Source organism: Vigna angularis, chromosome 5 (assembly GCF_016808095.1).
Source record: "Vigna angularis cultivar LongXiaoDou No.4 chromosome 5, ASM1680809v1, whole genome shotgun sequence".
NCBI classification, from domain to species: domain Eukaryota; kingdom Viridiplantae; phylum Streptophyta; class Magnoliopsida; order Fabales; family Fabaceae; genus Vigna; species Vigna angularis.
In genome coordinates, this window is record NC_068974.1 from 25,648,262 (window position 1) to 25,660,988 (window position 12,727).

At 31.2% G+C, this 12,727-nt stretch overlaps 1 protein-coding gene across 3 annotated transcripts; it reads left to right on the plus strand.

Moving 5' to 3' along the window:
• Nucleotides 1–2,872: 2,872 nt before the first annotated feature.
• On the plus strand, nt 2,873–6,004 carry LOC108339659 (transcription factor TCP4). 3 transcript variants are annotated; one of them, XM_052878519.1, is made up of 3 exons: nt 2,873–3,189; nt 3,939–5,386; nt 5,753–6,004. In XM_052878519.1, exon 2 carries the CDS (start codon nt 4,396–4,398, stop codon nt 5,338–5,340), a length of 945 nt encoding a protein of 314 aa, XP_052734479.1. In that variant the 5' UTR covers nt 2,873–3,189; nt 3,939–4,395; the 3' UTR covers nt 5,341–5,386; nt 5,753–6,004. The 3 variants fall into 3 exon arrangements, with proteins under 3 accessions (XP_052734479.1, XP_017432329.1, XP_017432331.1); XM_017576840.2 differs by lacking the exon at nt 2,873–3,189 and adding an exon at nt 3,198–3,529; XM_017576842.2 differs by lacking the exon at nt 2,873–3,189 and adding an exon at nt 3,561–3,833.
• Nucleotides 6,005–12,727: the final 6,723 nt, after the last annotated feature.

Consider the following 12,727-nt stretch of genomic DNA (forward strand, 5'->3'; position numbering starts at 1 on the left):
GCTAGGTTTAGCTTTCGAAAACTTTGTAATTTTGTGGTGAATTTTAATTTCTTAAAGTACTTTATGTATACTCTCGTTATATATAAGTATAATTATTTTGGATAAATGGGGATTTAAATTTTTATTTAATAATATTGTACTATTTAGATATTACAATGTTTTTAAAATTTTTTAACTTACAATAAGATACGTATATATATATATATATATATATATATATATATATATATATATATATATATATATACTGGAAAGATTCTATTATTCACTCTTAATTTTTATGGTAGTCTCTATCATAAACACAAAATGTTTCAATTTTAAATTTATTAAAATAACATCATTAAAGATAATGATTACATTTAAATTTATAATTTAATATTTTTATTATAAATTAATTTAATATAATTTCAAATGTGATATATAATAAACTTTAATAATAATGATGATTAAAATAAAATAATTAAAATTTAATTAAATAATTAACTATTAAATTCTTTCACACATAAAATTAACTTATTATAGAGACTAGGATTGATCACACCTAGCTTTACCATTACTCACCCTAGCTTGCACTGTACATGGTTAGGTTACTACCATTTACATCTACTTTTTTTTTTTATATATAGGCAATCATGTATGAATAATAAACTTTTCTTCTTATTATTTAGCAAAGGTGTTTATATATATTATTATGATTCAAAGTCAAAGTCATTAAGTCTAAATCTGTAGTACAATATTTGTGATTGCATGTAATGAAATTTTTTTAAAAGGTTGAGTTCCAAAATTAGAAGTGACCCTAATATCCTCTTGCTATATAAATATATAAGTAAAAAACATAAATAAGATAAAAATTAATAGGCATAAAAAAATTTGAAAGGTATGCATGAATATCCAAGAGAAAACTGAAAATCAATAGGTTTTACTGGTCAACATCTTCCTTCTTAGATTCCACTTGTCACCATCCATCTACACTGTAACTTCTTTCACCATTGATATATCCCCACCCCTTTGCTCCTCTCTAAAGAAATAATCATTGTACACTATTAATATCTATATCTATATATCTATATAAATATATATATATATATATAGCAGAATATGTAAATAATATATTAATATATTAAGCTAAATTATTAATTTATGTCATATAAAGAATATTATGTCCGAAAAACCAATGATGTGACATTTTGGTTTATGTTTGTCCTCCATTTGTTTTGTTCATGTCTTAGAAGTTAAATAAGAAATTGTGTGATCTTAAAAGCCTAACTACAAACTTCAAACATTGAAGAGACTAAAACACAGGAAAAAAATAAGTACTAAAAAATATAAACAACTTTTATTAATTTTAATGAAAAATAAATTAAAAAATATTGTATAACTAGAAATAATTTCTACTGTATAATTCTTTCAACTCAATTAATTGGTTGTTACTAGTTTTACATTCAAATAAATACAGTCTTGATATCCATTAGTTTAGGAATAAAAAGTAAAATATAAATAAATAAAGAAATATCGATAACTGAAATATTATTTCACATTACTAACTCAATACATTTTATTGTAACTTCCAATAAAAGTATATTTATTGTTTTCGTAAAGATGATAAAAAGTATTAAAATGGTATAATTTTTTTAACATTATTAAAATGGGACAAATTTAAACAAAAATTATGAAAATAAGTAAGTCGTATTAATTTAGTATAATTTTATTATAATCATTTCAATATAATTGTAATATTAATTGAGTAAAAAATTATGCTAAGTTAATATGATTTCTTTATGATAAAAATCATGTGAAATTAACATAATTTATCCATTTTTGTAATTCTTCTTAAATATGTTCCATTTTTATAATTAAAAAAAATTACATTCTTTTTGTATTTTTGCCAAATATCAATATTGATTGTTTTGGAAGAATGTGAAAAGAATATCACTTAAATCTAAGTCTTCACATATGTCATAGCATGTGGCTTTTGGGGTGTCGTTTACAGTTTGGAATAGAATAAATTTAGATGATTGTTTTAAGTATTTACATAATATTAGTTTAAAATAAAAAATAAAAAAAAAGAGATAACGCGTGTTCATCTAAGTGATAAAATATCTAGACTAAAATTTAATCTTTTCTAAAAAGGTGAGTTCAATTTTCATTTCACTTTACTAAAATTAACTTGCTAAAAATCCTTTTATAGATCAATCTTTAGACTCGTCTGTAAAAAACAAACATGAAAAATATAATGTTTTAGTTTTGAATGGTAAATACTTTTAAAAATAAAATAATACGTATTTTATATTTATATTTTCTTGAAACAAAATTTTACAAACATCAAGAATTTTACCATTCCTTAATCAAAGTTTAAGAAAATCAGATGTTTACTCTTGGCTTAAAGGCTACTAAATGGTAATATAAGTTCAACCTTCAATATTATTTAGGAAATATAGAATTTGGATTCTTTACTAAATTTTTTTTTATTTATTTTGACATTTTAAAATATGTTAAAAACAATTTTAATATTATTATTAACACCGGTATATTTGAAAGGTTGAGCAGATAATAGTACCAAAAACACATAATAAAGAATCTGGTCACGGAGATATGGAAGTAAATAAGTAGGCAGATTAAATTTTTGCATTGATTTAAGCAGTTCAATTTTTTTTAAAAAACATTGAAATTGTTGATTTAATATATGAAAATTAATTAAAATTATGATGAATTTTCTCGGAAAAAGGTTATTGAATCCGTCTCCATGTTCTCTCTTTTGCTGTTTCTTACCTTTTGTTTGTTTCCCTACAGCCAAAAAAGGATCCATCAGGCTGGTTAAATGCATGCGGCCTGTTTGACAATGGGTTTGAATGAGGTATTGTAAGAAAAAATTTCCTCTCTTGTAGGAAGCATTAATTGAGTTGGTAGAAAATTTGAAGAAGAACTTGATGATAAAAATGAGAGTGCATGATAGGGCATGCAGTTGTTTTAGAGGAACCACTAATTGCTTAACATAGAGGAAAAGGAAGCAACAAAATGTAACATGTCATGATCAAAGCCTTGAAAAAGCGTGGGTGGAAGAGATGGCCATTGATAGTTACATGTGTATCATTCATGAACTTGATAATCATAGCTCATCACTAGCAACGTGGGGTTATTACAGTTACCATATAGGTTAAAGGGTACGTGCAGTAGAAGAGGAAAGTTGAGGTATCATTATCATTATCGTCTGGAATGATTGATGGATAACCGCACCCTTAAAGTATGTGTAGTGTAGTGCAGTTTATGTGTATGAAATAATGCATGTTGAGAAGTGTGGTTTTGCTACATGAATCTGTTTAGTTTTTGACTGTTGAAAATACCGGATTGACTGATAAAGAGAAGGTTGAGATCCAAAGAGATATATATAACTGCAAGAGAGCATAGTGACATGGTTTCTTAACATTTGCGTTTGTGGGGCTACCAACTACCAAAAGATCTTTAATTTCATCTCTGACCTCACCCTGCCACGCTTGGCAGAAGCATCCGCAAGCTTTTTCAATAGGCCAAGGTACCTTTTCCCTTCTCACTCTCTGTCCATCAATTCTTTGCTGCAAACCTTTTGAGCCATGTGATATACCCTCACCTCAAAGTTCAATAAATCAATACTTGAATGTTCTAGTAGTTTGTGCTTTTACCCTCCTAGTACAACAGGTTCAAGTTGAAAAAAAAAAAAAAAAAAAAACTGCTGCATTTTAATTCTTCTCCAAGATTTGAGTTCCCATGTAGATGTCATCAGTTAACTTATCACAAATCTACTGATTTACCCTGTCCTTTTACTCTCTGTAGAAGAAGAGAACATAGATAAGATTACCGTAGGTCACATGAAGAAGCATGAGCAATTAAGCTTTTTGTTTGTATATTTTCTTTCATATGGTTTTGTGAGTGGGTAAAAGGAATCTGAAAGATTGCAATTGCAGGTGTGACCTTTTGGGACCAGCACAGTGGCAGAATTGTCACAATTCAAAGCCTGTGGGTAGCCGCAGCAGATGAAGGACTACAGGCAACTATAGTTAAGGGCAACAGCAAGCAAAGCAAAGTGTGTCTGCCTAAGGAAAACCTATGAGAAAACAAACCCTTACAAGAAAAAAATAATAGAGCCGCATATAGAAGAGAAAAGGGAGAGATATTGAAAAAAAAAAAAAAAAACTGGATTTCAGTGGGAATCAGTATCATCCACCAAGTCCTATACAAAGTCCACATGACTCACAACAACAAAACTTGATCAGCACACACACAGCTCATTATCAGGTATCTCAAAACCAACCTTCATATGTTGTAGGTATAGGAAGAAGTTCCCACGGAATAGAACCATCTACTTTGGACCAAGCCATAAAACACAGGAAGCATAATAGAGAAGGAACATTCACAAGGGTCATGAGGAGCAGTGTAGGAGATATTGTTCAAGTGGAAGGAGGACACATTGTTAGGTCCACGGGTAGAAAAGATCGCCACAGCAAGGTCTATACTTCCAAAGGGCCTCGTGATCGCCGGGTTAGACTCTCAGCACACACAGCCATTGAGTTCTATGACGTTCAAGACAGACTTGGCTATGACAGACCAAGCAAGGCTGTGGACTGGCTCATCAAGAAGGCAAAGTCTTCCATTGACAAGCTTGCTGAGCTTCCTCCATGGCATCCACCTATTCATGAGGAAAAGCAGAATGATGCTGCAGGATCAAGTGGAATCATGGCCGTTGAACAACAACAAGAAGAACCTCATCAACAACAGTCAGAGTCTTGTGGCTACAACTTTCAGCTCCATAGGCAACTGGGGGCCTTTATTTCTACCCATGTTGACACTGACCCCATCAATTTTCAAACCAACAACAACTCAGAAGATCTTGGCCTATCTCTCCACTGTTTCCAAGACCACCCTGGCCTTATTAACTGGCCATCGCAACAAGGTGCAAATCAAGCACCTCCTTCAAATGAGCACCAAATTCAAACCCTTTTTGCTGGCTCAACCCCAGTTTCGTTTGAGAACCATTATCAAAGAACTGTGACTTGGAACAATGAAGCAACAACCGGGGATCATGTGAGCAGAATGGGATTCTTTCTCAACTCACAGCCATTTATAGGCCAAGGTTCTGCTTCAGCTTATGCTCAAAGTGAGACCCTTCAGTCCAGTTTTTCATTTCCAATGACTTCCTCTGAGCATCAGAGGCCCCAACCAGTTCACCAACCTTCCATCTTTGGCAGCAGGTTTGCTGTCTCTGATGGATTAACCGGTTTCTGCATTCCAGATAGAATTCAAGATGTGGAAGAGAACCATGGAGATGCTTCCAATAGGCCATCTTCTTCTCCTAGTTCTATCCACTGACCGACCCCACAACAAGAACTGAACAATGCTGTAGTCTTCATATCAGGTATTCTACTCATAATAGAGTAGTGTTGTATCATCTTACAATCTACTACTTTATAAAGAAAAGACTAAATGAAAACACATTTAATACTTACTATGCAAATGAAGTATAAGGATTATTAGGAATATGTTGAAAGAATATTTAGAATTGTTCCTGATAATAATAGTACAGTTGTCATAATCTGCCTTTTATGGAACAAATATTATAAACTAGGCGAAGCAATATCCCATGCAAAGCTTCAATCCAAGCAACAAAGCTATTTATCCCCCTCTTCAATTAACCACTCCTTGTTAAATTTCTATCATGCATTTTGTTTATTGAGTGCGTTCATTTTTTTGAGTTTTCTCTCATGCATCTCATTACATGCAGGAGTGTTCTCTACCAGATTTTGGAACCGAGTGAAGATTATTTAGGCACATTGTTATGATCTACAAAGATTTCCTTTCAATTTGACTTTCCTTTTTGGTTTTAAATTTAATGTGAGTTCCCTTCATTTTACCCTGCAATCTATATGTATAATCTACATTGATGAAATTGTCATTGAGTTGAGTTTGGTGGTTATAGTCCTTACTGTATTTTGAATGTTGAGAAAAACATATTTCATCTGATATCTGATGAAAATCAGAAGTTCCATGTCCATTCTTGGCAAAACCACATCTAAAGAAACAGGATCTGATTTGGACTTATTCTTCCCTCTAATAGGAAGAGATGGCTTCCCTTTTCCTTGCCCCTCAAGTACGACCCTTAAAGGAACATTTTGGAAGTCAAACATTTCCTTAAACCATATGGTCAGTAACAGTGTATTTGTTTGTCAGCTTCAACTTCACTCAATAGTACTGTCATTGAAAACTAGAAATTCCATATTGTATGCACATTATTTGTTTTTGTTTCTGACTTAAAGGGCTGACACCCCTTTGCATTTAATGAGATTTGTGGAATAGTTCCAGCATTTTCATGAAACTCATCTATTTTCTTTTGCTCTTTATGTGGTATATTCATGCACGTGGTTGTTGAAACAGCAGAAATAATGGTCAATATCCCTCATGATGAGTATCCCCTAAACATAACTGTAGGCTTACAATCAAACTATGTGACATCAAGTTTAGAAGAAAAGTTAAAGAACAATAAATTTAGAAGAAAACTGTGTTGCAGGCTATTAGTAACTAACTACCTATACATTGTTTAGTGTGTTAGTGTTAATGTCACTTTTTACAAAAGAAAGTCAAAGTTGCCATGAGCATCCTAGAATTTGAATGCTCATCCTACCTTTCTAAGACTTTAACTGTGCATACTTGAATTATATCAAACTTTAATGGATTGTGAATTTAATAATGATGCTAGATCTATGAAACAACTTAATCTTGTTCATAAATATTTTGCAGCATGTTTGGATTGCTGTTAAGATCCTTCAAAAAGCATTTTCAGATCAAAAAATACAAAGAGTATCCTTCTGTAGAAGTATGTTTGACACTAAAGTACTTTTCAGACGAATATCCAAACATAGTAGGCTAAGGTTAGAAAATGGAAAATCTGATTCTGCAAGTCTGGTGACCTTTAATGATTCACAGACTTGCCAACGTGATTAGCAATAAAACTTCCTTTTCTCCTTAAATCACTTCCTAATAAAAGTTATAATTGTAGCTTATTCACAAAAGTGAGAATGGATGATGATGATCGCATAATAGTCCAAAATTAGTTTCTACTTATAGAGAAACAAAAGGTGCACTGATATTTTTAGCAAGAGAGATTGGTGTAATCACTGTATCCAAATTAGTGGCAAAACACAACACATCACGCCTCTATACTTTTTAAGAAAAGGAAAAAATACTTCCATAAAAAAACAGTTGATAAATATTTTTTATTATTTTAAAATATAATTAAGGATAAAATATAAAAATAAAATGTATATATTAAGAAATAGAATTTTTATTATATATTTTTAAAAATTATTGGTTTTTTAATTTTAAAATATATTAAGAATAAAATAAAAATATGAAATGTGTCGGGAAAATCTTCATTGTATATAGTACTGTTTTAATATATAATTAAATATAAAATATAAATATGAAATGTATGCATTAAAATGAGAAATCTCGTTATATACTGTGGATGATATTGAAATTATAATTTCTAACAAGTGATTGGACACATATTACTTAGTTTATTAACATTGGTTTGATTCAATGTGATAAATGGATATTTTGTGCTGAAATAAATCAGCTGTTTTTTCAGAATTATCCATAAAGTGTGAGATATAGTAAAATTAAAATGGTAAATTAGGTTCAGGTTGGTAAACTCAATTCATTTAAAAATAATTAAGTATTTTAATTCGTTTGCTCATCGTAATCAATTTCGTCTTGGTCCTTAATCAACCGATTGGGCAAATCCTTTTAAAAGAACAACAAATAAAAAGCAACATTCAAAATTTATGTTCAAGTTTTGTCGTGTACTTTCTTAAAAGAAATTATTTATCTTGAAAAATTAAAATATGTCTTGGTTGTTATTGTCGATTTATTTTATAGATTTAATTTAATGCTAAATAAATTAATATTCAAATAAAATGTAAAGTAAATTATAGATATATCTTACATTTTACCTAAAAAAATTTGTTTAAATTAAATTTATTAAATAAATAGTTTCAATTATTTTCTATATTTTTTGGCAGTTAAGTGTGTAGATATATTAATCCTATTTTTTATAGGACATATAAAAGATTTTTAACTCACTTTGGAATTATGTACCAGTCCAATTCATTTTTTATGGGTTGGACAAAAGAGGAGAGGCATTCTTCCTACACCCCACGTATATCTTTATGCACCCCAAGTTTCTATGGTCATGCCATTTTTACCCTAAATATACAATATATTAAATTAATTAGGTAAGTAGTAATTATTATTGTTAATCTCTTGTAAATATTTATTGGACTCTTATATCGTTATTTACTTCTTTTAGCGTATTCTCAAGTCATTTTTCTTCATTAACCACAAACTGCATTCATTTCTTCATTTCTTCACAAACGAAGAGAGTTTGTATTCTTCGCAACAATGCTTGGTTTTCATGTTGGTTGAAGTCGGTTGAAGTCAAATATATTTGTGGTAGTAGAAGAGAGTTGAATCTACAGATCGTTTGAAATATAGGCATGTATTTCATGTACACGATTCTATATGGAGTTTTCTGGCAAGAATCAACCGAATTTCATAATTTTCTTTATTCTTTGTTCGTGTATCGGATTTCAAAAATCAATTTTTAGAATTGGTAACTAAATTTCAAAATTTTTATGAATAATAGATTCTAACAAAATCGAATTTCAAAATTTAATGACTATTTTTAGAAATTAGATTTCAAATTTTGATAAATACAATACACATAATAAATCAGATTTTAAAATTTATTTTTTTAGAGATGATCACTAAATTTTGAAATCCAGTTACGTTAAAATTTGTTATTCTCTTAATTTTGAATTTCAGTTTACCAAAATTATTACTGAATTATGAAATTTGGTAAACATTTTAGTAGCGTATTTGGAAATATGGTGAAACTTGTGTACTAGATTTTGGTTACCAAAATTCGAAATCAAGTAAGCACCATATTAGTAATCGGACTTCAAAATCCGATAAGCACAACTTTGGTAATTAGATTTTGAAATCCTGTTCTAATATTGTGTTTGTTGAATTTCAAAATCCAATTCTGATATTGTGATTGTCAGAATGGTGCCACATAATGTTTGTGTGTTAACATCAACCAAGAAGGGAGGTGAATGAGTTTCTTTTCAAAAACATGTGCCTTTAAAATTTTTCTCTCTAATTAAACTTACTTAGTAGATAATTAAACAAAATGAACAAAGTAAGGGAAGAGAGAAATTTGCATAGATAATTTTATATTGGTTTGGATCAAAAGAATCATACGTCCAGTTCCTAATACCTCAAAGAGATCAACATTTTCATTATCACAAAACCAATAAACCTTACAATCCCACAGATACAAAGTTTAAGGTTTAGAAAACACCTTTCTTGAGACTGCAAAAAATGATACTCATTTCCCTTGAACACCACAAGGGATGGACACTTCCTCTGAGTCTCATGAAGGATGACAGACTTCACTTAGCAATAGCAACAACACTTGTTCACACTTGTAGTGAAAGTTCTCGCTCTAGCCCACATCAAGTTTCAAAGCTTTTTTAGAGAGTTTCACAAAAACCCTACCTTCTTACTTCCCTTTCGTTTAGAATGAGTTATTTTGTATCTTGAATAGAGTCTAGAACTTCTATATAAAGACTTCACTTAGTGACACCTCCAAAATCTGTTTTCAGACTTTTCTGTTGTAATAATCAATTATCCCACTTTGGTAATCGACTAACCATTAAATGAAATGTCCAACGGTCAAAAATATGTCAGAAAACTGCAATAGCTAGTTGTTATAATCGATTAGAGTTAAATATGTTTTTCTTCCCTCAAGTATCAAGCGTTTTTGGGTTTCGTCCCTCCTCCAAACTTTACTTCACTTTGATCCTTTACCTTAATAAACTCTAATTTTTAGTCCTCAAAAAGCAATGACATTAAATTTAATATGATGTAGCTAACGGTGTGCCACATCACTTTTTTTTTTCTGAAACGTGTCAATCTGCGTCTTCAGACATCTTCAGGCTGTGACACTTCTCTCTCTCTCTCTCCTTGATTCATTTCCATCATCCTCTTCAACCTGGTTAGCTCATGGAGGTCACGATTGGTTTTGTGCATGGAGGTTGAATCACGAACAAAGAGACACAAATTAGAGTTTCTCAGTGGCGGCGGTTTAGGTTTGCTATGCAAGTGCGAATGAGAATCTAAAGATCGAAGCTTGCGCGAGAAGTGAGGGTGACACGTGGAGTGAGAAGGTGAAGCGAAGAGAGGATGGGGATGGCTTACATTTTTTTATTCATTTAAATAATTTAGCAAAGAGTTTCATTGGAAGTACTTTGTCCAAGGATAAATTTAGATGAACGAAAAAAGGGAGGGAAAAATTTTATGTCAATCTTTCACCACCATTAGACAATTTTTGTAGTTTGGGGAGGGGAATGAGAATTTTCAATGTAATGCTCAAGATCGACCCTCTTTTTTTTAAGTTTTTAAGAACATTTTGAAGTTATCTAATTTTGAAGTTCTAGCCTAAAATATGTACAAACCCATGACAGAAAAATATCACAGAAATAGAACCAAAACCAGAACTAGTGTTTATACAATTTAGCAACCTAGAAATGATTTATTCTCAAAAACAAAGAAAAAAATGATGCATTCCTAAAAGGCTTCCTCACACGCTGAAATACAGCAATTTACAAAATGCATATTTTGATATTATATTCTCCATTATATATTACATCTCCTCTGAAATTCTTTTGCATTCTCTGTTCCAAAACCTTTTCAGCTTTCATTGACAATGTTACCTACTTTGACAACTAAATAAAGACATTGTTTAATCGTACCATTTTCAAATAATTGTGATAGACAACAGTTAAATTTTATTTTTTAACAAACCACATTGAGATAGATCATAAATCATCTTAGGTATTTGTTGATTTGGCTTCTTGATTCTGAAATAAGTTTTGTAACATTGAAAGTTGCAACTAGAATAACTATTCTAATTTTCAAGTAGTCAGGGTCAACTTCAAATAAAAATGTGTACAATTTATCGTGTAACTAACTCCCCAAGGTTAGGGGGAGGGATTATAATGATAGATCAGATTCTTCCCGCAAGTTCCTATTTTCACCCTCTCAAATGTCAAACAAGTATTTTTGAGTAATATGGAAGAGAGGGACACATCAAGTCATCAACTACCAAAGCAACCACTAACCACTGGGGACTTGTCTACTTTGAAAACATGACAACTAAACTTATTAGTATGAGTTAGTATCTCTTTTTTTTTTCAACAGTTACATTAAAGTCACAACAGAAACATTAACTCAAAAAATATTAGAGAGTGTATGTGTTGAAAGAAAAAACAAGATAAAATTTAATCCAAAAAAAATAGTAACTTATTTTACCTTGGCATATGAGACAGTAGAGTTAACAACTGCAAAGTTTGGAAGTTTTCTCTCCTTTGGCCTCAATGCAAAAGTACTTTGCGGTCAACTACATAAAAAGACAATGAATGCCTTTTGGGGCAATCCTTGCAGCAAGATGTACAAGATATGTTGTTTGATGTCGTTAAGAACGGACTTGCTCTTAAACCTGACGCTTCATTGTATTGAGCTTGGCAGCCATATTAAGGAACATTTTAATAAAGCAGACAATAATTATCTACTGTTTTCTAATAAAAAATGTCTCAAACAAATAGTGATGAAAACAGATGAATATTGTGGTTTTACACCAATTACTATCATATACTTTTCTTTCTTCATTGTGATGCCAAATTTGTTGGCGAGATTTAATTCATCTATTTAAAAAGTTAATTATCTAGTTTGATACGAATTAATGTCACCAAATTTGGTCTCAATATCAAACCCAGACACAACTTTGGAACTACAATAAAGGTATTGTATGTCCCCATTATTTCATTCTTCTTTCCCAAATTCCATTTTTGTCTTTTTTTTAAACTTTGCAGATTCAAGAGCGACTTTAGAGAGGGTATAATCAGTTGATTATTTGAGTGTTTAAATTTGGGCATTGGTTTATAGTTTTGACTAACATGGTGATTTTGAATCAAGTATGGAGGTTGCACCCAGGAATAAAGGAACGACTACCACTGCCTAAGCAACATGGGAGAGGAGGAGTACGAGAAGGGGTGAGGGAGGAGGGTGATCATGGTGCTTGTGGTGGCATCGTTGACAACATTGTTGAAGTCTGTTAGGTTCCTTTATTCAAGGAATCCAAACAATAGCTTATCTTCTCACTCACACACTCAACAACAGAAAAGAAATTGTATGTATATGTATTTTTATTTCCTTTGTAATGTGTAGAAAGAAAATACAAGGATAGATCTCCCCCAAGGAAGCCTCCTTTCCTCCACTGGCCAAGAGGTCCAGTCTAAATCCAAACAAAATATCCCTACTTTCCTCGACATCTTAGCTTTTATTATATATTCTCTCTCCCCCTAACAAACTAACAAACTTTCACTTTCCCGCTATTTAGTTCCCTCCTCTTTTATTCCTTCTTACATAAACTTGTAATTTCCTAACATTACCTGCTTCCTCAACATCAAACTTGTCCTCAAGGTTGAAATCTGGAAACTATTGTTTGATATACTACACTTCTTCCCAAGTAGCACCCTCCAATCCACCTTCCTGCCATTGTATTAACACTTGGGGTAGCTCCTTTCCTTGATACTGTACGGTTCGTTTTTGGAGGACTTTCATTGGTCGATACACATGT

What these genes read in the sequence shown, in the direction of transcription:
- LOC108339659 (XM_052878519.1), top strand. Translation starts at nt 4,396, where the DNA reads ATGAGGAGCAGTGTAGGAGATATTGTTCAAGTGGAAGGAGGACACATT.